The 26,059-nt window shown below is 54.1% G+C and overlaps 1 protein-coding gene across 6 annotated transcripts in view; it reads left to right on the forward strand.

Moving 5' to 3' along the window:
- The window catches only part of IQSEC1 (IQ motif and Sec7 domain ArfGEF 1), a 372,144-nt gene that overhangs the window by 246,130 nt on the left and 99,955 nt on the right, over positions 1-26,059 (forward strand). Inside the window, exon 1 of one of the 6 annotated variants that reach the window (XM_059161873.1) lies at positions 4,959-5,424. The exons of the other annotated variants lie outside the window; for them this stretch is intronic. Coding sequence (XP_059017856.1) covers positions 5,357-5,424 — 68 coding nt within the window. The 5' untranslated portion in view covers positions 4,959-5,356. Of the gene's footprint in view, positions 1-4,958; positions 5,425-26,059 lie in introns of those variants that run through there. 6 annotated transcript variants of the gene reach the window in all.

Below are 26,059 nucleotides of genomic sequence, written 5' to 3' on the forward strand. Positions count from 1 at the left end.
GACATCCCAGCACACCCTCCACATAAGGCAAGTGCTGCTTAAGAAGCAGGAAGGTTGGGGTGCCTGGGTGGCTCGGTGGGTTAAAGCCTCTGCCTTCGGCTCAGGTCATGATCCCAGGATCCTGGGATCAAGCCCAGCATCGGGCTCTCTGCTCAGCAGGGAGCCTGCTTCCTCCTCTCTGCCTGCTTCTCTGCCTACTTGTGATCTCTGTCTGTCAAATAAATAAAAACTTGGAAAAAAAAAAAAAAGAGAGAGAAGCTAAAGTTTAAGGGTTTAAACATTCAGCCAACTTGGCACATGTTGGGCGGCTGCCTCAGCCTGGCCCTGCTCTGGATACCACTAGAAGTCTATAGATCTAAATGATGGGTGATTCATTTTGTTTTTGGCATGAAGCAGGAGAAAGAGCTTTGCCTTTGTAGCTGGATGGAGATGGACAGCTTTAGAGATCATTCTGGACAAAGCATCTGAACCTCCATTTGTTAATTTGTTTTTAAAAAAAGAGGTAGTAGGGAGCACCACCTCTCAGGGTGAGGCGGAGGGTGGAAAGAGCTAAACCACGTGGATATTTTCCGTGCTGTCCGTGGGGTCTCAGAGCTGGGAGGGAAAGGACGCGGACACAGGCCATGTCCATGTAGTGGGAGGCTCCGGGCTCAGAGCGGATGTCGGGCGGAAGAGGAAGGAGCCCAGGAAAGCTTACCAGCTTGGGACCGGTTACTCCTCCCTCCAGAGCAACAGCTCTGCTTGACTCCCCTGTCCTTTTCCCTGGTTCCAAGAGGAGTATTTGGCACTAACAAGGCAGTCCATACATGCTGAACAAACACAGGAATAATTGGCTTCCTTGAGGCGGTGGCCTTGGTGGGGAGGGCAGGGTATCAAGGGTTCCCTAGAAATACTTGTCCGCAATGCTGGCCACAGTGGGACCACACGCAGATTTGGCGGTAGGGTTAAGAGAGAACCCAGGGGAAGGAGTAGCACTGGGGCTGCAACGGGGAGGCCTTCCAACCCAGAGCCCGAGGGCAGTTAGGTGGAACAGGAGAGAGAGAGAGGTGTACAGAGGGACACCTGCCAGGCACTGTGGCTGCTGAGGGGCAACGGACACCCTGACCACCGCTTCTCTCTTCTGCCTCTTGCTGTCCTGCCAGGGTCTCCCACTGGCCACAGACAGGGAACGGGAGCACGGGAGACTGTTGGTTCAGTCCATGGGCCCAGAGCAGAGGAGGCAATCCATCTGAGGGCACTGGGAGAGTAATGGGCCCAGGGATGCAGAGCTCCTGTCCAGAGTCAGAAGTCTTAGAGCCGAGAGGCCTGGGGTGTGCCTGGAGCAGGGACCACATGTGCGGATCAGGAAGCTCGATGTGGGTGGCAGACAGCAAAGGGTCTTGCCTGCCTCACTGTGCTTTGGCCAGGAGTAGGCAATGGCCAGCCACAGGGAGGATGTTGGGTTTAAAACGAAGCTTATGATGGACAGGTGGGGGGACAGGCCAAAGGCAGGGACAGCCCTGGGGAGGCCACACAGAGATCCAGAGAACAGGGAGGGAGCCCCTGTCTGGCCTTCTAAACCCCACTGTCACCGCCAGTTTACTACCAGGGAATAGAGTGGAGAGTGACCATTTTGTGGCCAAGACAGGCAGAAGTCAGAGGCAGGGGTTGGGGGGACATTCAGAGCCCCGAGACCACAGACATTTCTCTCCAGGCAAGTAGAAGTGACAAACCTGGCTCGGCGGGGAGGCTAGAGGGAGGCTCACAGACCCTCCCTTGGGTCTGCAGAACAGGGGCGCCTCCCACTCCTTAGGTCCCCTCCCCCCACACCCAGCGTCTCCTCCCCCTGCCCTCCCTGTTGGTGTGGTTAAGTCCCTCCAGAGAGCACAGGCCCTGGGCTTTGTCCTGCCCTCACAGGCCAAGTTCACCATGGCATCAGCATCTCCCAGGGAACAAATGTATCCTTTTCTTTGCCTGGGCGGCAGTGACTTCATCCCCAGCGGGCCATGTGAGTCACCGCACAGAGGGTGGAGGGCCGGCCAGCTCTCCGCTGAGCCTGGCCGTGGCCGCGTGGCTGGGGAGAGGGAAGAGCCGAGGGTGGGAACGCTTCCACACAGACCTACCTCACTTTCTCTTCCTGCTGTGGCTGCCTGTGTCCTACAGGGGCAGAAAGAGGGACGATATCCCCGGGCCAGGGGCCTTTGTCATGACCGCCACCGTGAGCTCCACTGAAGGTCCTGCAGAAGGTGGCCCTCAGAGGCTGAGTCCCGCGCCCAGGGCCACCCGATTCTGTGAACCTGGTATCACTTTTTCCTCCCCTTGGCCAGGAGAGCAAGGATGCTTGTTCCCATTTTGCAGAGGAACAAACTGAGGCTCAGAGAGATGGAATGACTAGTGTTAGGGACAAGGGAGTCAGAGGTGAAGAAGGAGTCCACTCCCATTCTCAGCGACAAGCCACCATTGGTGGGAGCACCAGGAGCCTTAGTTTTCTCACTCATTAAATGGGATGGTGACAGCCACTCTCCCCAACGCTGTTGAGAGGACATGATGAGAGTGGTTGCAAAGGGGGGGGCCACATGTCCCCAGGCCACTGCCACCCTCACACCACCGCGTGACAGTCTCTGTGCCATTGGCACCCCACAAAGTTGGGGAGCAGCGCAGGGGACCTGTAACGGCTCGGGTATGACGCTGGACCAGTCTGCCAGTGGTCGGGAGAGGGGCTGCCAGCACCTTCAAGAAGCAGATCTTCAAGGGTCACTGGTGTGGGAGTGTGGGAGATGGCTGAGGGTGTGCCCCCCACCCCAGGTGGAGGCACTAAACTCCTTCGCACCCTCAAGCTCTTCCCTCAGGCTTTGCTAACCCTTCATGGGTGCCCCCCACCCCCTCACCCATCAGGCCAAAGAAGCAGTCTTCTGAGAAGCAGACGATGCCCTGGCTGCTGGGAATAGCCACACCCATCCCTTCCCTGTGCCTTAGTTTCCCCATCTGTGAAGTGGGGGTGGGAAGCCCCAGTGTGCTATTGTTGGAAAGGAGGGGCACATAGGAGGGTGCAGCCAAGGGGAAGAAGAGAGAGGCCCGGGACCCTCCAGAGGCTTTGGAGGCAGACATGTCTTCCAGGACAGGGAATTGGAAGTGTCCCCAACGGGGATCTTGGCCTCCTGTCCTGAAAATGACACCTCTCTCTGAGATCACGTGTTCTTGCTCTTTACCCTGTGGGGAGCCAGGTTCGGCCCAGGCCAGAGGGGAGTGAGTGAGGGGATGGATGGAAGGAAGAGGAAAGGACAGGTGGGTGGATGATTGAAGGGACGAGGGAAGGGACACGGGAGCCGGGCATGGATGTGTGAATGGAGGCGTGAGTCCTTGGGTGCCGTGGATAGACATGAAGGAGACGTAGACACTGCCTCCACCCACAGAAGATGTTGAGAAAACTTCCACCAGTAGGACAGACCAGAGAAACTCTTGAATGGAAGTCCCACTCTGCACGGCCCAAGGAAGTGAGGCTCTGCCCCAGAGAGAATTTCCTTAGGTCAGTGGAGGTTGAGAAGTAATGAGCTTCCCATCACTGGGTGAGTGGGGGGGGGGGTGCTGGGCGGGGTTCAAGCCAGGGCTGGGCAGCCACCTTCCCAGGGTGCTGTGGAGGAGCTCCTATGACAGGTAGTGGGCCCCTGTGGTGGCTTCTGATGATAAGGAGAGAACTGGTGTTCCCGAGCCCCCCAGGGAGGCCACGGCCTTTGTAGAAGCCAATGCTGCTTTCAGAGAAAAAGTTCTTTCCTGGCTTGGGGGACGGACAAGCATGCAGCTGCTAATCCTCCTGTGGGAATCAGGGTGGAATTCTGGACGTCCTGCCCAGGCCAGGGCAAGGGGCCGGAGGACAGAGAAAGGCTTTGACCCGCAGACCCAGGCTCGGGCCCAGCGCCACCCTCCCTGTCTATGGGTAGGTGATGCCCCCCTCTGAGCCTCAGTTCCTTATAGGTGAAACAGGGGCCCTGATGGGCACAGGACAGAATGACACTGGCAGCTGCCGGTAGCTACACAGCTCTACACCCAGGGCCTCGCAGGGTTTGAGGATAGGGGCCCACCTGACCCTGGGGAACTTCCTGGGGGCTATGGGTGGGTAGAAGTAGTTTTGTGAGCACTGACCTTGACCTGTGAGTCATTGTCTCTGGGGGCTCTGCCTGGGAAGCCCCAGCTGCCTGCCCTGGGCAGGCCTAGGAGCAGCTGGTTGAGGGGTGGGGAGCAAGGGCGGGGGCTCCAGCTGGGACCCCAGTCTGGAAATGCCCCAGACCCCACTCAGGCCTAGCCCCCCCCTTGGCCACTCAGAGGCCCCGAATCCCCTACCCCCCCCACCCAGAAATGCAGCTCCCAGAGCCAGACTGACACAGCACAAAGCCTATCTCCCCCGCATTCTAAGGCTGTGACTTTCCCCATCTGTGCCTCAGTTGCCTCACAAACAGATCAAAACTATTTCACAAATAAGACCACTGGGGGGACGGGATGTGTTCGTTCAGGCCCTGTGGAGAGCTTAGACCCGTGCCCAGGACTCCATGAGCCCAAAGTGGTCAGGGAAAATTAAGGTCTGTGGGGGGGCCAGCCATACACATCGTCTGTCACACAGCAAGGAAGTGGCCTGGCCAGGTCTGGGAACTGTCTCTCTCCCAGCAAATGGAGACCCTCATGGGCCAGCTAGTCTCCTAGGAAGCTGCCATGACTTTGTCTTTCTTTTGTCTCCTGCACACCCCAAGCTACCCCCAGGAGCCAAGCCGCCAGAGCAGCTCCTTTCCCTATCCTGCCCAGCGCCTGGCCTGCCACTTGCGGTGGGCCGGGCTGCGGGAGGGTGTTGGGTTTAGGCCTCTGGGGAGATGGGGAGGATGTGGGCCCGCCCTCGCCTCCCCGCCCACCTCCCTCCCTCTCGGGCTCAGCCTCTCCCGTCCCAGGCCAGCCTCTGGACACAGGACCAGCACTTTCCCTCACCAGGCAGACGCCCCTTACCCGCCCCGAGTGACTCACTGTTCCCCTGGCCCACAGCCACCGCTGTCTCCTGGCAGGAGGCAGGCGTAAGGTTGTGCTGAAGCCACGGGGTCTAGTGCGAGAGGGCCACTCGGCCACTTGGCCAGGAGGAGGGTCTGCAAGCAGCCGGACAGGCCGGCGCACAGAGGCTGGCCTGGGGACAGCAAGGCCAGTGGCTGGGACTTACAGTGGCCTGGGGGAGCCAGCACCTCCCCCTACCCCCTGGCTTTTAGCCTTGTCTTTCTTCTTCCCACCATGAAGAAGGAAGTGACCTGAGAGCCAGCAAAGACAGCCCCGACAGGGAGGAGACCAGGGTCCGAGGGCCGTGGCCGTGGGTCCCTCAGCCGCTGGCTCTCCCAACTAGCCAGGCATGAAGGGTGGTGGCAGCGCCGTTTGGAACCTTATGTGGAAGTACTGCATCTCCGTGAGGACCCTCAGGTACCTGGAGACGCACATGAGCGCGCGCGTGTGTGTGTCTGTATGCCTGTGTCTGTCTGTGTGTGTGTGCGCATGCGCGCGTGTACGCGGCTCTGCCCAGCCATCGCCTGCTGGGAGGGGAGGCTGGGTACTGGGCTAGCCGGTTTGCTCGGACTCTGAGAGCTCGGGGATAGCTCCAGCTTGGAGGAAGCAGGGATGGAGGGCAGGAAAGGTCATGCCCGGTGCCCTCTGGAGAAACTCGGAGTCTCTAATGGCGAGGGAGGGAGACAGGAGTGTGGAACAGTAGTGGGGAGCATGTGGGTACTTGGCTGGGACCCGACGTGGCCGCTGGAGGATGCCAGGGGCAGGTACGGTATGGCTGGCAGACTCCCCGGCAAGCACGGGAACAGGCGTTTGTTACATAACGCACAGGCACTGGGCACAGCCGAGTGACCTTGGCCCTGTCCCCTAGCCTCTCTGTGTCTGTTACCCTTCAGTAAAATGGGGCTCCCACTCATTCCTTCAGAGTGTGGCATGGGGCGATCTCGTGTGACTGTCCGGGGCAGCTCCTGAGTGGCTGAGAACTCAGCCTGGACGCAGCCACCAGGCTGCCCAAATTTAAAAGTGGCCTTGGCGTTATCAGCAGCTCGAAGTGGCCTCATTTCTGTGGCCAAAGCTTCCCACCTGCAGATCCTTACGGGATTAGTGGAGGCTTAAAGGAGGTGGTATACAAAGAACAGGGCCTGGCCGGGGGCCCACGCTGGGTAAGCCTCAGGTGTGATTACCACTGCTCTTGTTCTCTCGTCCCTCCCCTTTGGCCAGCTGGACGGTCGGGAAGCGGTGCCTGGCCCGGAGCCGCTGTGCACGCCAGCCCCCGCACCTGCTGAAAACATTCAGAAGGAGGAGTGGGGAGCTGGACCCTGTGCTGGACCGGGTGCAATCACGGGCAAGGCTGGGTCTTGTCTGGAGAGGGGGATTGGGTGGGGCTGCAGTTCATGTGGGAGAGGCTTAGAGGCAGCTGCTTGGAAGGGCTCAGAAAGACATCTTACTTAGATATCACCGAAGGGCCTCTTTGTCACTTTAAGGGGAGGTTTTACGAAGGGCAAGGGATTGGGAGATGCTCTCTCTTTCTTCCCACCCTCATCACATAGTTTACAAACTATATAAGCTTTCTCTCCTTTTTTCCTCCTTTCCTTTACAAAATATTTGTGACCGCTTATAGGAGATACCTACGGTAAATGAAATAAATCGGGCGCCTGGCTGGCTCCGTCGGTTAAGTGTCTGCCTTCAGCTCCGGTCATGATCCCAGAGTCCTGGGATCGAGCCCCATGTTGGGCTCCCTGCTCAGCAGGGAGTCTGTTTCTCCCTCTACCTCCCCCCGATTTGTGCGTGCTCACTCTCTTTCCCTCATCCACTCTCTCTCTCAAATAAACAATTTTTTTAAAATCAAATAAAACATCAGGACCAGGATAAGCACAATATGGAACAGAACGTCATAACCTAGGAGGGAAAAAGTAGAATGGGACAGAGCTAAGCAGGGTCCTGAGGTCCTTCTGTGGTGGTGAAAATTGCTGAGCTTCCTGGCAGCCAGAGTGAAAGGAGAAACCCAGCCCCTGAGCCATGATCACCGTGCTAGGAAACCGTTATTACAGTGGCCACAGTTGTCTTCACTGCTGGGTGAGAGGTCTGGGACCCTGGACCTCTGAGCCTGGACAGATAGGTGGGTGAAGGTGAGAGGCATGGCAGGGATAGGCCTTGGGTCTCACTTTAGGAAAAGACAGAGAATGAAGGCGGAGGCATTCTCTTGAACGCGGATGTGGCTGGCTGTGGGAATAGAGAGGGGAAAGCTCACCCCAGGACTGAGTCAGTGGCCACCTGTCCCTCTTTAGACCCTGGGAGAGACCTCCTTGGGTTGGCACTTCGGCCAGGCAGGCCAAGGCAGGGGGTGAGTCTCCCAGCTACAGTGAGTGTGTTGTGTGCCTTTCCCTCCAACCTCAGCTGGATTTCCCTGTGTCTCATTCCCTCCTGTGGTTTCCGGGGATTGGCACTATGGAAACCTCAAGGGCTGTTTACAGGACGCAGGGGGCCCAGGCCTGGGAGGCCCCGCCATGCTCTGCCAGAAGCTCGTCCAGCCCAAGGAGGAGAAGCACAACCTCACAGGACCTGGTAGACCAGCCGCTCTGCTGCTGAGTTCCCTGTTCTACAGAGCAGGGATAATGGTAGGGGATAATGACCCATCGGGGCTATGGGATAGAGCCTTGCATGGCTCGTGGTAACGCTCTGAGAGTGTTTTGTTGGCCCGGTAAACTGTCAGAGGCAATGGGCAGGCCTGCATTGCAGAACCGATAGGAGCTCTGGTGGGGTGGTCGCCTAACCCTCAAAGACACCACCAGGTGGGTGTGGAGCCCATAATTGGCACTGGGTTAGCCCCAGACCCCCACTTAGCACCTTTAACTACAGGGCACCTCCGTGCTTGGCTGGGAAAGATAGTGCTTAGGGGGCCCTGGGAGACTTGCTCTGCTCTCTGGACCCACACCCCCTGTTGTTGGGAGGCCACCAAGAGGGCTGAGCTGACTCCCCAAGTCATGCAGACAGACGGATGGACAGAGCCGCCTTCGGTGGGATCTCAGCTCCCCCGCCCCACCCCCACCAGGATCCAGGGAAGACCTGAGTCAGCAGGTCTGCAGCCTGAGGCGGGGTGCCGCAGCCACAGTGACAAATTGGAGGGTTGCAGTCGGACAGCACATAGTTTTCTGCTTGCGTCTTCAGACTCCCCTCTGCCTGAGTCTCTCGCCCCTGGCCCAGACCCGCCGACATCTGGAAAAGCAAGAGGTGTGTGTGGGGAGAAGGCTACTGGCCGGCCAGCCCTGGCCCTTTGCCTAGGGGTTCAGTGACTGCAGCCCAGAAGCTGGGGGCGCAACACCTGGGAACTGCGCACGGGGGCCCAAAGCCAATGACGGTAGGTCCTATGATGTGCATTCGGGGACGAGTTGCTAAACCCCTCTGGGCCTGCTTCCTCGGGTAACGTGCCAGCTAGGAGGTTCTTGGGAAGATCATGAATGGGTTCCGCTGGCCGGCACCCAGTGGAGCACCTCCCTGCCAAGCCTGCCCCCTTCTTCCCCCTGAGTCTCAGCATCACAGGGCTGGAGTAGGGAGAACGCCAGCTCAGCAGCCAGCCCTGTCTAAGTTCGAACCCCAGTCCAGCCTTTTTCTACTGGGTAAGCGTCTTCCGGGGCTGTTGTAAGATTATTGGAGTCAAGACCCCGGGCAGGCTAGGTGCCACACAGTGGCGGCTCTGTCTCTAAGCAGACACCTACAAGCTCCTGTCTGTCACAGGCCTCGAGGTCCGTGGTATCGGTAATCCTCAGCCTCTGGGGCCAGGCTGGAAAATCACTTTTGCATCTGGTTGTTATTTTGGGAGTGACAGATCGTTTTGTGCCACGGTGGCCAGTGGGGCATTTGAACTGCCTGGTGGGCAGAGGCAGCCCGCTTGGGGTACTGATGGGGGTTGGGCAGGGGGTTTGCTGAACCAGCCCCGCCCCCCACCCCACCCCTGCTGTGGTGCATCTGGGAGGGAGGGCTGAGGAGCAGCTGGCAGCCAGGCTCTGGGAGCTTCCAGGGAGCTTCCTGGACAATTAGCCATCTGATGCCCTCTGCGGGAGGCCGTGTGCACACACCTCCTGGGACAGGGAGCTCACCCCTACCTCCCAGCCTGCTGAGCTCTGATGCAAGGAAATTCTTTCCCACTTGGAGCTGACACCCCTCTTCCTATGATGTGCCCCCCCCCTACCCACACACACATAAATGAACACTGCCCTCCCCGACCCGCCCCGGCTCTGCTCTCCCAGCCCCCAGCCCATCTGCTTCTCTGTCCCAGCAGAGCCTGTAGTGGCCAGGATTCCCTGAGGCTGAGGACGGAGTGTTTAGTCCCTTCCCCTTCTGGACAGGCCCCGGCTATCCCTGTCCCTCTCTGGGCAGGGTTAGAGCTGTGTATGGGTTGGGACGGGAGTTCCTAGGCAGGGCTCAGCCAGTTGTCACCACCCCTTGCCTAGGCATGACCCAAAGCACACATGGATTCTTCTGGTGTCTGCTTTACCCTTTCATACGTGGGACTTAATGGCCTCAGCCCCTAGGCCTGCTTTCCCCACTCCCTCCCACTTGTCCCCCACCCCATGGCCCCTCCCCGTGTTGCTCTATTGCCCATCGCCCCCATCCAGTCTCTGTGCAGGGTTGAAGCCTTCCTCCAGCCCTGGCACTGTGCCCGGTGCTTGGTGTCCAGCCTCACATCTAGCCAGCTAATGTCCACTGTGGGAGGGCCACCATCCCACTGCACGTAGGAGGAGCCAGGGGCTCAAGGGCCTCAAGTTATTGGTCACCAAGCTGGGTCACAGCTGAGGCGTTTCTTGGTGAGGGCAGCAGGGTTTCCCCTGAGCTGGGGAGGGAGATCGCATGGGCATCTCGCTGGAAAAGTTTCGTTTGGTTGGCCAGAAAATATTTGCTGGGCCCCTGCTCTGTGTCAGACCCGTGCCTGACCCTGGGGATGTGGCACGGAGTAAGGTAAAGGGCCCAGGCCCCATGGAGCCCACAGTTCGGGGGGAGAGAAGCAGTAAAGCAAGCAAATAGACAGAGGGGTCTTGGGACAGAGATTACAGGAAAGAAGATTAAACGGGGAGGGTGGATTGGGCGACTGGGGCCAAGATGGCCTGTGACCTGGGTGGTTGGAAAAGGCCTCTCCCAGCTGCCCACTGGCCACAGAGCACGCAAACTGAGTCTGTCTACACAGTGGAATGCTACACAGCCACGAAAAAAAGAATGGGGTGCTGCTGTGTGGTCCTGGCATGAAGCCCCCTTGGAAACAGTAGAAGTGAGAGAAGCCAGTCACAAAAGACCACTGAGTGAGAGAAGCCGGCCAAAAAGACCTCTGAGAGTGAGCAAGCCTACACGGACAGGAAGTAGAGCTGTGACTGCCAGGGGAATAGGGGCTGCGGGGGAAACGAGAAGGCTGCTTAATGCAAACGCGGTTTCTTGATGGGGATGATGAATATGTCCGAATCTTAGATTGTGGTGAGGTGTGCATAGCTCTGTGAATAGACTGAAATCATGGTATGCTTTGAATAGGTGGATTTTCTAGAACGTGCATTATATCTCAATAAAACTGTTTTAAGAAGGGAGGAAGGCTTGTCTGAGGGAGTGGGGTTGAGTTGAGAGTGGCAGAGAGAAGGGAGCTTACAAAGACCTGGGGGAGAGCATGCCAGGCGGAGGGAACAGCAGGTGCAAAGGCCCTGAGACGGGAGCATGCCTGGTGGGTTTGAAGAACATGGAGGAGGCCCAGCTGGAGTCTAGGAGGAAGGAACGTGCAGTCCTCAGAGCCTGACAATGTCAGATCCTTGAGAGGACCTGAGAGTTGACTGGGGTTGGGGAGAGCCCAGGCAGCGTTTAAAGCAGGATAATGACACGATGTGCTTTCTGTTTCAAAACAATCATTGGAGCTGCTGTAAGGAAATGAGACTGCGAAGAGGGAGGGGTGCGGGCTGGGGGGACGTGACACTGATCAGGAGGTAGTGGCCACTGTCTAGAGGAGAAATGATGATTGATACCCAGAGGAGACAGCTTGGCAGGCAATGGCAGTAGGAATTCAGATGGGAACAGATCACTCCCGCGTGCAGAGGGGTGGGGGTTGAAGGGGGGATGGGACTTCCTGGAGGCGGGGCCAGGGCGGGGCCTCTGAGAATGGGGTGGGTCAGGCAGAAGGGCTTTCCAGGGGGCACCACCAGTATGGGGGTGGGGAGCTGAGAGGTTGGAGGCCATGGGAGTTGAGGTGGAACGTTGGGCCCCTGCCACCCCAGTTCCGGCTGCGCCCCAGCTGCTTTCAGAAGAAGTAGGGCAGCATGTCTCCAGGGCCACCTGTTCTGCGCCTTTGTCCTGCCTGCTCTGCTTGGCCCTCAGCGAGAGTGTCAGCACCCCTGTGGCCAGAGCCCCAGGCTGGGCAGGCATTCTGAACAAAACAGCCTCATCAGAAACTCAAGTGGCCTGAAACGCAATCCGCCACACGAGACTGACCAGGGAGGGAGCTGTATTATTTATTGACCAAAGCTTCTGGGGCCGGCCTGCTGGGGCCATTCAGACTGGCTGGACCTCGAAGGAGCCCACTGGGCAGTGAGTGTCTGGGGCCCAGCCAGAGGTGGGCGGGGGCCCCAGGGGGCCTGGCACCCGTTCTCCAGGGCGTGGTTTCCTTGATGCTGGCTGAACCAGGGAGGAAGTTCGACGTCAGGCCCTGTAGTGGGGAGGGCGTAGAGCTTGTCCCTGGGGGCCGTGGAGGCAGGCAGGGTGCTGGGGCTCCGGGAAGACCTCCTCCCTCTCCCCGTGACACTGTGAGTACCAACCATCCATCCTGGGGAAGGGAGAGGGTCTTGGCCACCTGAGAAACCTGTGAGGGGCCGCTCCTGGTCTGCGCAGCCTGCTGTGGCAAGGTCTCTGGGGCTTTCATCGGGCTGTTCGAGGTCTCTTGAAACTGTTCTCTGTGACTTGTCCTCACTGCCTGCATGGCACAGAGGCCCACCCAGGGCCCAGAGAACCTCAGGTGTTTCCCTGCAGCTGCCTAGAAGGGTGGCTTCAGCTGTGGGAGGGAAGTTCTTTCACTCCCCAGGGCATTGGCCCAGCCCCAGGCCTTGGTGGGGGTGGAAGATCTAGGGCCCATCATCACCTCCACGAGAAGCAACCATGCCCATTTTCCAGCTGAGTAAACTGAGGTCCACAGGGGTCACACACTTGCCGAGGGCCCCTGTAGTGTAGCTGGTTCAGTTTCTTCCCCCACTGCTTCCTGCCCCCCCCCCCAGCTTAAACTTTGAGCACAAAGCAGCCAGGGCAGAGGGATCAGAAGCATTTTCCCTAAATGATCCAGAGTAGAACCTTGAGGGTCTGCAGATTCCCTCAGGGCCCCGGGGAAGGGGGGGTACTCCGGAGACAGCCCCCAGGTAGATGGGCATCTCTGAACACACAGAATGAGAGAGATTCGGTGAGCCTCTTTGGTGCTGTCCCTTGGGAAATCCCCTTGAGCAACATGGGGAGCCTGGGGCCACCTGCACCTCAGGGAGATTCCCCACTGAGCTCTGCTTCTCCATCTAAGCTCACTACAGTCCTGGAGAGGACAACAGCTAGCACTCAGGCACAGAGATGTTGGGATATCTGTGCAATGTCTCCCAGCAGGTATAAGTTGGGGAGCTGGGGCTTGAACCCAGAGTGACTCCGAGCCCCTCAGTGCATCATGTAGTCTCTGTCTAGGGTGAATGACCGCATGACTATCCCATAACTAGGTCTCCGTTTTTCCATCTGTAGTGGATTGGCCCCCAGTGCTGAGGAGAGGGGCTGTGTGCCCCACTGGCCTCCGGGAGCTGGGGCTGGGGTCAGGGTAGGCTTGGCCACACGAGTGAGAGCTCCCAGGGGGGCTCTGTGTTCTCAGGTCAACAAAGCCTTCCTCTGACACATTGCTAGACCCCCTGATGACACAAGTGAGCCAGGGGGCGGGGGGCTATGGGAGAACCCCGGGGTTGTCAGGCTGCTCAGAACTCAGGGCTCTGGCCTCCAGTTCAGGGGTCTCCAGCATCTACCTGCCTTGGTTGGGCTCCAGGGTGCAGACTTGGGATCCTGGCTGATGGGTGATAGAAAGAGCGGAACCAGGAGCCAGGAGAGCTGGGCTCATCTGGGATCCAGACAAGCCCTTTTCTTTCCTGAGTCTTCCTGTGTTCTCACCTGTGAACATCCAGGTGGAGTCAGGAGCCGTGAGGCATTCTGTGACTCTTTGCAGGGTTTCAGGCTTGTCATTCATTCATGAATTCAATCATTCAACAGACTTACAGAGCACCTGCTTCAGGCCAAGCACCGTCTTGTCTCTGGGGCTACAGAAGTGATAAACGGGAGGCCACAGGAGGAGGGCGTTCAGGGCCGGGAGGCGTACCTGGTTGGGTGTGTTTTGTTTTCATAGCTACGTATTGCCTGTTAGGAAATAAAACCAGCCAGCTTACCAGATTCAGGATTTCATAGATGCCAATGCTTAGGAGGAAACAAACTCACCAAATGAAAAAGTGAGTGGATTTGAAGTTGACCTGGAGAGTGGGCGGTGGGCAGAGAGGGCCGGAATGGTGCATGTAGGCTGTGGATGCCCGGGGTTCTCAGCAGAGGCCGGCGAGTGGGGGTGCTGAGCTTTAATGTATGCCTAGGGGGAGTCTAGGCTTTGAGGAGAGATGTGGGACTTCCAGAGATGCTCCTTCCCCAGAACCTTCTGGAAGTCCCCAGACCAAGTCCCACTTCTAACGTGACAATTTCAGCTTGGCTCTGCTCAAACAGGTCTATCACAGCCAACGGTCACATTGGAACTCTGCTGACTGTCCTAGTACACCCCCCCCCCCCGCCCCGCCGCTGTGGAGATGTCAACGTCCGACAGGCTCTGGTTTGGGTCCTAGCACCACGCGCCCGCCTGGGTGAGTCTTGTGAAGCCACAGGCCTTCCCTGAGCTGCCAGCTCCTCGAGCATGAAAGCCTGTTTGATGGCACCAAATAAGCTCAGGCTGATGGGCCCTCTCCGCCTGCCACACCTTAAAGAGCCTGCATCCTTCTAGGCCTGAGGGTTTTGCTTAGGACTTCTCCAGGGGGATTGGGCTTGGGTGGGACTCAGAGTCCAGGAAGCCAGCTTGGGCCCCCCATCTCCCGGGGGCCTGCCAGTCTCATCCTGTTGGGAGCCCCCACCCTGGGCTTGGAGCGGGCAGAGGCGTTCAGATCTCCTACCCCCATCATTAGGGAGCTAGAGCAGCATGGCCTTCAGAACCCCAGCACGGATGCAGGGTTATCCCTAGAGAGGGAGGGCCTGACCAGACATGCCCTCGGGCCCCAGCTGGGGAAGGGGTCTGCTGAGCACAGCACCTGCACGAATCAGACAGGTGAGAGCAGGCGGGACAGCCCACACTGCGGCCTCCACTCAGGGTCCTTTATGAATTAGGCCAGTGTGAGGCGCTCTTGGGTCTTCTGCCTGGGTCTGCAAGGGAGTTTTTGTGAGCCCCATTTGAGGGCTGAGCCAACCAATGCCCAGGAATCCTTATCAGTGTGATTTCAGAGTGAGGTGTCCAGGCTGTAACCTGCCTGTGGGGAACATCAGCGCAGCTGTCAGCTGGGGTTTGGACTCAGAGGGCCATGAGGCAGGCTTCTGGGAAGAGTCAGGCTGTTGAAGTAGGTTGAGAGCCTAGACTTCAGTGTGAGTCTTAACTCTGCTGCTTTCTTAGCTATTTGACTTTGAATTAGCCTCAAGTTAGCCTCAGTCTGTCAGTGAGGAAACCCTTCCAGTTGCTGGTGAGAGGAAATCCCAAATCAAACAGGCTTAAGCAGAAGGAGGGTTCACTGGTTCATGGAACCAAAAAGTCTAGGGCAGGGGGTAAACTAGCTTCAGGAATGGCTGGATCTAGAGGTTAAATTTATGTAACAGGTTTGGACTTCTCAACTCCCTCCTCCCACTGGCTTCATTTTGAAGCAGGGCTCCTCCAGGTGGGGTCCCCAGCTCTGTGCTTGGCATGCAGGGAATGCTCCCCAACCAAACAACAGACCAGCTTCAGGAACCAGGCTGCCATGAGCAACACCTTATCTCTGTTTTAGGGATGTTGACAGTACACGGCGGGAGATAGGACAAGAAAAGAGGAAGTTGCCGTTCAGGGTGATCAGAGCTGAGAGCGGTGTGCCCTCCAAACCTGTGGGAGACCAGAGGAGGGATGTCAGAGACCACATCTGGATGGGTTCCCCAAAGTCTTCCTAGAAGAAATGACAGCTGAACTAGCTTTTGAAGGCGAAGGAGTTGGTCTGGGGAATGAGAAGTGAGGGAACAGGAGCCCTGGGATTCAGTGTGGAGTTCTGGTTGCCTCAGGACCCACACCCAGTGGGGCTGGCCAGGCTGTGGAATTCCCAGTGGGACTTAGAGGTCAGACTAGGTGGGGGGTGCGGTGAGCAATGGAGGGTGGGAACAGCTGAGCTAACATGTGGGTGAAAGATGGCTCTGGCTTCAAGCCAGCGAGGATGGGAAAGAATGAGCATTTAGTGAGCACCTACTGTGTGCCTGTAACTTTCCACACATTGCCTCGTTCTGGCTACACGACAAGCCTGGAGGTACCTCACCCCCATTTTGCAGAAAATGAAACAGGTGCCAGGACAAAATACCTTATCTAAGTCTGTCAAACATATTTCCCCACAAACTTGGAATTTCAGACCTACCAGTTGGCCAGGCTCGGTGGCCTCTGGCCAGCCGCCGAGAGCTACTAAGATACCACCCATGGCAGGGACATATGGGGAAGTTACAGTGTTCAAAACAGCTACATGTTGAAACACCTTCCCAGCACACTAACCACTAAGACTCCCATTGCACCGGCAGCCGGAAGCAAACACCGCGAATCTGAAACTTGATGTCCGCAAGATAGGGGACACGTCTTAGCCAGGGGCCCCCGTGGTGAAGCAGGTATGGAGAGTCACTTGCACATGAGCAACCAGGAGAAACCAGCTGGATTTGGGGCTTGAAGTGGCAAATTTTTAAAATGCTTCTGAGCTGCCCCCCACAGTGTGTTCACTTGTAGCTGAGGTAAACCAGGGAGGGCATGGGGTGGGAGCAGGAGGATCAAGGGCTAGATCCTAGCTCCCCATTTGCTTGCTAGAACCCCTCTGAGCTTCAGGATATCCCCTCTGTAAAGCGAGGGCATGCCCTATGCAACGACATGGAAAGAGCTCAATAAATGTCCAGAATTATTATCCCTAAGGAAAAGCAATCGTCTTGGTTTGATTATAACATTTTAAAAATTGCTGTTTTTGCAACCACAGACTTGAGCCAAATGGGAAATCGTTTGGTTCAGACTACGACTCTCCCCGTCCCCTCCCCAAGGGCAGGCACCTGCTTGTTCAGCCCTGTGTCTGCTGGTCAGGCTTCAAGTTCAGGAAATGCACTTGGTGACGTAAAACCAAATTCTGAACTTGTCAAATATTAATTGATCCAAGGTAGTCATTTTTAATTTTTTTAAAATTCTTTTTAAAGATTGTTCATTTATTTATGTGAGAGAGAGCGAGCACAAGCAGGGGGAGCTGGAGAGGGAGAGGCAGGCTCCCTGCTGAGCAGAGAGCCCAATGTGGCACTCGATCCCAGGACCCTGAGATCATGACCCGAGCTGAAGGCAGACACTTAACCCACTGAGCCACCCAAACCCTCCCAGGGTATTCGTTTTTTATTTATTTTTATTTTTATAATTTTTTGAAAGATTTTATTTATTTATTTGTCAGAAATCACAAGTAGGCAGAGAGGCAGGCAGAGAGAGAGGAGGAAGCAGATTCCCTGCTGAGCAGAGAGCCCGATGCGGGGCTTGAACCCAGGACAGCCAGGATCATGACCTGAGCCGAAGGCAGAGGCTCTAACCCACTGAGCCACCCAGGTGCCCCCTGGGGTATTCATTTCTTTAATGAGATGGTGAGACAAAGCTTTTTGAAGAGGAAAAAGAAAAAAAACTAGCGGCCTATATCCCAGTGATAATAGTTAGAGAGCGGAAGGAGGCCAGAGGGAGACATCGTTTATATTTTGGAGTGCTGGAGGGATATTGAGAGGAGATTTCCTGGGAAACGACCTCTGAGCCAGGTTTGGCATGTGAGTGGGAACACTGGGCAAGTGGAGAGTAGAGGAGAATTTGGGGGAAACTGTCGGTTGAGTGTCCATGGTGTGTTTGAGAATAGCCATCAGTCTTGGGTGGCATGGAGTCTGGAAGGATGAAGCCCAGAGTTGAGGCCCAAATGGAGGGCTGGTGGGGCCCAGAGCCCAGAGTGCTAGACTCAGCAGACACAGAGGAGCCCTGCAGGGTTTTATTATCTTCTATTTCTGTAACAGTAGGGCTTCAGGTACAGTTTGATTCAGGAGCTAAACTCTCTAAACACTGTCATCTTTTTCTCCTTTTTCATCTCTCACGACTTCGACAGCAGAAACAGTTCCAACAGAACTCCTAGAAGAGACTCTCACTGGTCTAGCTGGGGTCACTTGCCCCTCTCTGGACCTATCACTCTGGCGAGGGGGCAAATTATTCTAGAGTTAGGGATGGAATCGGCGGATACAAACTAGATGGACTAAGAGTGGAGGAGGGGGATTCCCTAAAGAAAATCAGGGTGCGTCTCCTGAAGTGAGAAGGAGACTGGGCAGGCAGAAACATCCAGCATCCCCCCTTCGTGTCAGCCCCATGAGGTAGGATTTCTTCTGATCCCTGCTTTACAGATGAGAAAACCAAGGCTTAGGGACAGAGAGTGGCTTGCCCAAGGTCCACCGTTAGCAAATGGCCTCAGACCCCAAGTCTGCTGGACCCCAAAGCCTGGGCTCTTAACCATCTCCCCCACTGCCTTGGAGGTACCAGATCTGATTTCAAAGAGGGTGCCTTTGGAGCTCCAGTGGTAGGTGGAGTGGCAAGGGGGAGACTGGAGGCAGAGGATGGAGCAGGAGGCTGGTGCCACACAGAGGGGAGGGGAAGGGGCCCTGACAGAGAGAGGTGTGGCATGTCCCAGTGCACTGTCAGCCCTAGCTTTCACTGTTGTTTCCTTACGTGGATAAAGAAATTGATCTAATCAGCAATATATCACACACACAGCCATTTGTATGCACACATGTGTATGTATATATATATATACCCACATGTACAAATACACACACATAAGCGTGCAGGTTACTTTGCCTCCTGGTTTCTGTTTCGGGCGATCTTAGCAGGAGGATGCAAGGTGTGAGGCTTCTGAGCCTGGAGGCTGGACCTCTGCTGGGGCTAGGGCACAGGGGCATTTCCTGGGGAATTTCCGGAGGAAGTGGTGGAAGGGAAGTAACCACCCACCTGGCTCAGGGCCAGGGTGGGGAGCGGGTGCTATGGGGAAACAGCCACTCCTCACTTCCCTTTTCAGCCCTAAGTCTTACCAGGCATGAGTCCTGCCTCCCTGATGACATCATGTAGGTCAGAGGTCATTCTGCCCATACCTTCATTGCACAAAGGGAAAACTGAGGCAGCCAGGGGGCACAGCATGCCTCACCTTTGTCTTCACCATATGGGGAAGTCTGGCAGCCTGAGTGCATAGCCTAAAGGGGCTGCTGCTTTGCTGTGTGACCTGGGGCAAGTCACAGAGCTGCTCTGGGCCTTAGTTGTATATCTGCAAAATGGACCTGTAATTACCTCCCAGAGTGGACAGATGAATGGAGCTTGAAAAAACAGCTGGGTCAGTGTCTGGCAGGTGTCAGTAAATGTTGGCTGTTACAGTTTCTTCCTTTGCGCAGTGAACTCTCCTTTGTGTGGCTATAGATTGTAAGAAAGCTGGGCCTAAGACCCAGCTCTCTTTCTCTCTCTTTTTTTTCCTCTCTAAAGATTTACTTATTTCTTTATTTGAGAGAGAGAGAGAGAAAGAGAGGATCTCAAGCAGACTCCCCACTGAGCGCTGATCCCACGACCCTGAGATCATGACTTGAGCCGAAACCAAGAGTCGGGTATTCAAACGACTGAGCCACCCAGGCCCCCTGAGACCTGTGTCTAAACTGGGCAGCCTGGGGCAAGCCTCTTCACTCTTCTGGGCCTCTGGTTGCCTTATCTAGAACATGGCTTACTAATCACCACCTCATGGGTCCCTGCGAAGATGAGTGCCCAGAGTGCCCAGCCCCTGGGATGGGTTTTCCTGGTGTGTTTCCTTCCCGCTGGGCAGATGGACATCCTCTACCCCCGTGGCTCCTCTTCTTGCCCTGGGAGGGTAGCAAGTGAGGGATTCTATTAGTAAATCATTCAGCTAGTATCCACGGGCACCCACTGTGTGCCAGGCCCTGCTGAAAACCATGAGGAAGTCAGACGCAGATCTCCTTCCCCTGGAGCTGCAGGGTGGGAGGGGCAGGGAGACAGGAAATAAGTAAGGACACAACTGAACAAAATACTTTAAGACATTGCAGTGAGGAAGATAAATGGGTTGATGGGGGGGGGGGGTGAGGTGGCGGATGACTTGGTGGAGGCCCCTTTCAATTGGATGGTCAGCAAGTGGTCTCCAAGGAAGGCACCAGAGGACAAGGAGGTGATCTGCAGAAATGGGGGATGGGTGACAGAGGGAGGAGTGGGGTGGACGGCCACCAGGGAATTCAGACTCAAAGGAGAGAGGGGCCAGGGGCTTCTGGCACCTACTCCCCAGGAGGGGAGTCTGGGTGGGCCCGTGTGAGAGCCCGGGGGTCGGGGTTCGGGGCTATTCCTTCTCATGCAGTAAGCATTTGCTGGAGGCAGGGGTGGCGGAGGCCCACCTGTGAAGGATGATGAGGGGATCATGACAGAGGAGAAAGGGCGCATCCAACAGCCTGGAAGTCGCCAGCCACCTTTGGTGCTTGGCCCTGGAGCCCCAGACTGAGGATGGCAGGTGGTGCTGGCAGAGGGGGACTGCAGGGAGAAACAGCTGGGGTCGGCTCCAAACTTTGGAACTCTAAGAACCACATAAGTAACCACATTTCATCTTCAAGAACTGTCATAACCCCAGCCCGGACTTCCGTGTGCCCAAAACAGGCCACTGCCCTTCCCTAGATCCCTGACCTTTCTGGAGACACGGGGACACAAATAATGATATCAAGTTTTGGTGGAGCAGCAGCATGTGTCCAGCATGGTCAGGCCATTTACACAGATCGTGTCATCTTCTGGTGTCTCGTGTTGTTACAGCGGGCTTTTCGGCACTCGGGGGGGGGGGGGGGGTCTGTTGGATGGGACTGAGACCAAGTATGGAAAGACTCTGTTGCTGGATTCTAGGGTGACTTTATATAGGAAACACAGACTGTTAATGTTTAAAAAAAAAAAAAAATTCTGGGGCTGAAATCCTAAAGCTGTCTGTCCTTAAAATGCGCTGTCCTGGTTTGGGCGCTCTCCACAGTGGCTCCCTCATGGGTGTACAAAGCAGAAGCTGACCATGGCCCAGAAATCCCCCTGACTGAAGGGGAGATGCACCCACTAACCCAAAGGGGGTCTGTTTTCCCATAGCACTTGTATCCGCCCCACTTCATGGAGGAGGAAACTGACGGTGAGGCTAAGTCCCTCAGCCAAATTCATTCAGTAATGTCACAAATGGGATCTGAACCCAGGCTGGCAAGACCCATAGCTCCCAAGGGCTCCACAACGTATCTCACTGGCAAGATCCAATGTGCTCGCAGAGGGACTGGCCCCTTCCTGGTCCACTGGATTTCTGGACAGCTGGTGTCCCTGCTCTCTCGCCTATGGCTCCCCAGCAGAGGTGGCAGAGACAGTCTTTAAGAAACCATCAAGCCATTCTTCCACAGGCCAGGAGATCCCGTGAGCGTGGTTGGGAAAGGGGTGTCATGGTGGATCCCATGGCAAGCTCAACACATTTGGGGGGGCGCTCCTGACCAAGGGTGATGGGGTAAATGGTGGGGCCCCAGAAACAACACAAGACATCAGAAGTCTGGGCTAGGCCCCAAACTTGAGTAAATAACCACGTGACAAGCCACGTTTCACCTGCACACACAGATGCCCCAGATAAGCAGGCCACAGCGAGCACCCCAAGGCTGCCACATGGCACCCTGACTCGCCCGCAGGTGACCCAGGAGTGCACGGGAAGGAGCCATGCAGCTCAAGGAGGCTTCCCAGCAGCCACCAGAATGACATGTCGTTCTTTGGATGCCAAATGTGTGTGGGACCCTACTTGGTGTTCATCACATTCTCGTAGCAACCCCGTCAAGTAGGAATATCCACCCTGCTTTGCAGATGGGGAAACTGAGGTCAGCCAGATCACTTGTCCATATTCCTTGCTAGCTGGAAAGGGGCTCCCTGCCTTCAGGAACTGGAGGGTTGGCTGGCATAGTGGGTCCAATAAGGGGAGAGGCGTTCACGTGCTTCCCACCCCGGGGTCTGCCCTCCTCCCAGGTGGCAACCGGGACAAATCCCACTGCAGAGGGGCCTGGGCACCAGGATGGGGGGAATTTGTGGCCATATTTTATAATCAGAGCACATGTATCATTAGGATTTTACTGGGTTCTTCTCTCACAAAGGTTAGGGTGAGCAAAGCAAGATCTAAGGTCATTGTATTCAAAGCCCCAAACCAGCCTGGTAAATTACCCCTGAAGACCCTTCAGTTGCCCATAATATACAGGGTCCCTGGTTTGTATACCCACCAGAAGTGTGTGGTCCCCAGCCAGACCACAAGGCTTGCCCCAGCATTCCAGCCTTTGCGGTGAAGAGGGGACCCACAGATCCCTGCTGGGAGTGCTAGGGGGTCCAAACACTGCTCACCTTCGGCAGCCCTGTTCTGTATTACTGGTAAGCCCACAGAAATGCCCTGCTCCTGATGGAAGCCACCAGCCATATGGGACTATTTAAATTTTAACGCTTTCGATGAATTTTTTTTAGATTTCAGTTCCCCATCTGCACTAGACATGTTCCAAGTGCGCAGTGGCCACCCAGCTAGCGAGTGGAGAGCCAGGAGTCAGCTGGCCTGAGCCCAGCTCCACCCCTTTTGTCCAGCTGCCCTTGTGCCTGCCTTTGTGGTCGTCCAGACCTCGCGCTGGCTGCTTGGGACCCAGAAAGGATTCAGCCTTTTCCCGGTTTCTGCTCTTGAGGGGTTCTCCCAGACAGGAGAACTGATAACACATGGTAACAGGGTGTGAGAAAGACCATCCCTCCAGCCCCAGCCCCTGGCTCCCACCCGCCCTGCACTCAGGCAGCCAGAACCCAGGGTGTGCTGAGCCAGGAGCAGGAGGGCCACCCTGCTCTGGCACCAGCCCATTGCTCCAACCCTGCCCTCCCCACCATGAAGTAAGGTGGGGCGGGGGGGGGGGGGGGGACTCTAGATCCACTCGCCAGGCTTTTCCAGTAAAAGCAGGATGCCTTTACATCACCAAAACTCGGGAGAACCCTCACCACCCCCCTGGTTAGTATCCATGGCTGAAAAATGACAATGAGCCACTGAGAATCCATTTCAGATGAATTTGAAGTCTATGAATTTTATTCGCAACAGCTTCTATTTTGGTTTGAAAGATGTTAATGTGTGAAACAGTATTTGTTTGGTCTACCAACAGCATTGGGTGTGCATATGGGTTGTAACATCCCCTAAAATAATTCAGGGGCTCTCAGCTTGGGAATCCCCGGAACTTCCAGGATCCGAATGGGGGGAGGGGGACCTCATGATAGCTCTACGTGGCCAGCACTTGTGCTGGGTTTTGTGGTGGGAGAGGAGTGAGGTTCTCCCTCGACACCCTGTCCCCCACCCCACTCTTACACCCCTCCATGCTCACAATCTGCAGCCCCCCTCCCTAATGGCCATTCTTTTGATTCTATTCTGAGCTCTGCCAATCTGAGGTGACCCAGGATTTTTGCCTGGTGCCTCTAGGCTGTGGGCCCCAGTGTCCAAAAGCTAGGACCCTCTCATCTATGGGGACAGAATTTGATTTCCCTATAAACCAGGGGAACAGAGATGATTCAGCCACCATTCCCTGCCCTCTAGACTGGGGTCCCAGGTAGAGCTGAAGGGTTTACACACCCCCTTCCTTCTCTGGCAGGACCCTCCTTGACCCCAGCTGAATGTCAATGCCACAAGGGGAGGAACATCTGAGTGTGTCCCATTTGATTCCTGGCACATAGTAGACACTCAGATATATGTTGGACGAATGAATTACTGAATTAATTAATGCAAGTTGAGGGGCACAGAGGCGTGTGTCCCAACACTGCCCTCTGGCTTCTGGCTGTGTCTTGTTTTGGTGGTAGTGGGGGGCGGGATCTCAGAGTCATGCAATGAGCAGGGAGGGGGCACCCTCTATGGGAGTTGTGTCTACGACTAGATTGCTGCTTTTTCTACCTTTGGGGTCCATGGGTTTATTCTCAGAGGTCTTCAGGTTCCACACAATAATTTTTTTTAATGTGTGGATTCTTTCAGAGTTGTAAGTTCTTTTGTAATAATTTCCATCTTCAAGAAGACTTGCAAGAATAATACCAAAAAAAACCCCAAAACCAAAACCAAAAAACAACCTTCTCCCCTGTACCCTTCACCCAAATTCCTTATTACTAACGTTTCGTCAAACTTTGCTCTCTCACCATATTTTTCCCCCAGAACTATTTGAGAGGTCATCGCAGACATGCAACATGACTTTTACTTCTGAATAATGTTTCGAGGTCTATTTCCTAAGAACAAGAACATTCTGTTACATAAACATGGTTCAATAGCCAAATTCAAGAAGTTTAACTCTGACACCATACTGGGATCTAATCTCCAATTTATAGTCACCTTTACCAGTCGTCTCAGGAATGTCCTTCATGTCAATTTGTTCCCTCATCCAGATCTCCCATTGCATTCCGTCACTACTCATTCTCTTAAAGCTTTGTAAAGATGTCATTTACATCCCTTAGAGACTCCTTGCTCAAGTGATTACTAGAGATATTTACAGAGTTATATAAACATCACAATTTTATTCTAAATTATTTCCAACCCCCTGAAAAGAGGCCTCATCCCCTAGTTTCCATCAAGGCCTTGTCCCCCTTCTAGCCCCTGATAACCACAAATCTATTTTTTGTCTCTAGAGATTTGCCTTTCTGAGCCTTTCATTATAAATGGTCATTAGATGACCTTTGTATCTAACCCCTTTCACTCTAGCTTCGGGTTTTCCTGTTCATCCGTAAAATGTAGCCGTGGTTCACCCCTTTTTTATGGCTGAATAATAGTCCATTGGTTGATGGACATTGGGTTGTTTCCATTCTGGGGGCTATTCTGATTAGTTCTGCTATAATAATGTATGCAAGTTTTTAATGTGGACATGTGTTTTCATTTCTCTTGGGTAGCTATCTAAGAGTAGAATCCGGGGGTCATAGGGTAACCGTTTGTTTAGCTTTTTAAGAAACACCCAACAGTTTCCCAAAGTGGTAACCCTGTAAGAGGGCTCGGATTTCTCCACACCCTCCCCAATACTTGTCTTGTTTTTTTGATGCTAACCATCCTAGTGGGTGTGCATGCTATCTCCTTGTGGTTTTGATTTGCATTTCTCTGGTGGCTAGTGATGTTAAGCATCTTTTCATGTGCTTCTTGGCCACTCCAAATCTCCTTTGGTGAAATACCTATTCAGATGTTTTGCCCATATGTTAAGTGTGTTGCATTCTTATTATTGAGTCACAAGGGTTCTTCTTATATGCTCAATACAAGTCTTTGTGGGGTGTTTCATTTTGTTTTGTTTTTTTGGTTATATGATCTGCAAACATTTTCTCCCAGTCTGTGGCTTAATTTTTTGCTTTCTTGATGGTGTCTTTTGAAATGTAACATTTTTTAATTTTGATAAAGTCCCAATTTGTCAATTTTTTCTTTTATTGCTTATGTGTTGGGTATCTAAGAAATCATTATATCTAACTTTTTTAAACCTATTTTTAAGATATTTTTAACCTAAGAAATCATTTTAGGGGTGCTGGGTGGCTCTATTGGTTGGGTGGCTACCTTTGGCTCAGGTCATGATCTCAGGGTCCTGGGATCAAACCCCGTGTCAGGCTCTCTGCTTAGCTTAGCTGGAGAATCTGCTTCTCTCTTTCCCTCAGCTAGTCCCCCTGCTTGTGCTCTCTCTCTCTCTCAAATAAATAAAATCTTTTAAAAAAAAGAATTAAAAAATCATTTTATAGTTAAGAAATTATTGCTTAATCCAAGGTCACAACTTTACTCTTCTATTTCTATTCTATTTATTCCTCTCTTTTCTATTTAATTTAACTTATTCTATTTCTATTCTATTTACTCCTCTATTTTCTTCTAAGAGCTTTATAGTTTTAAGCCTTACATTTAGATCACTGATCATTTTGAGTTAATTTTTGAGTGTGATGGGAAGAGTCCAAATACATCCTTTTGCATGTAGATAGACAATTGTTCCAGTGCTGTTTGTTAAAGAAACTATTCTCTCTAGTAAGTTCTCTTGATATCTTTGTGAAAAATCATTTGACTATGATACAGTTTTTTATTTTTTTTTTTTTTTTAAAGATTTTATTTATTTATTTGACAGACAGAGATTACAGGCAGGTAGAGGCAGGCAGAGAGAGAGGAGGAAGCAGGGTCCCTGCTGAGCAGAGAGCCCGATGCGGGGCTCGATCCCAGGACGCTGAGATCATGACCCGAGCCAAAGGCAGCGGCTTAACCCACTGAGCCACCCAGGCGCCCCAATGATACAGTTTTTTAAATGTCACTTGCATGAAAATGACAACCCCCTTCCATTTTAACGAAAGAATTTTCCCAACCACCTGGATGACTTTTTCTCTAAACTACCGAGGGAAATCAATTGGATATTTTTATTTTGAGTAGTTCATGATTTTTTTCTTATTTATTTGTAAGAACTCTTAATATATTGAGGAACCAAGGGAATAGTATGTGCAAATACTCAATGTCGTGAAATAGTACAGTGTGCTCAAAAGGCATTAAGTAGAGCTTGGCTCTGGGGGAAGCCACTAAAGATGGAGCTAGGCAGGAGGGCAGAAACCAGTTCTGATGCTAACCTGAGAAGAATATGTAACCAAACCAAAGTGAGTTTGCCCTTCGGTGAGTCAGAAACTACACCAGGTTGAGTTGTCACACAAAGAAAATTTTCATTTGTGGTAAATAAGATCGTAGGGAATGGTTTCCAGAGCCATGACTCCCCAAGAGAG

The sequence above is a fragment of the Mustela lutreola genome, chromosome 2 (assembly GCF_030435805.1).
Source record: "Mustela lutreola isolate mMusLut2 chromosome 2, mMusLut2.pri, whole genome shotgun sequence".
NCBI classification, from domain to species: domain Eukaryota; kingdom Metazoa; phylum Chordata; class Mammalia; order Carnivora; family Mustelidae; genus Mustela; species Mustela lutreola.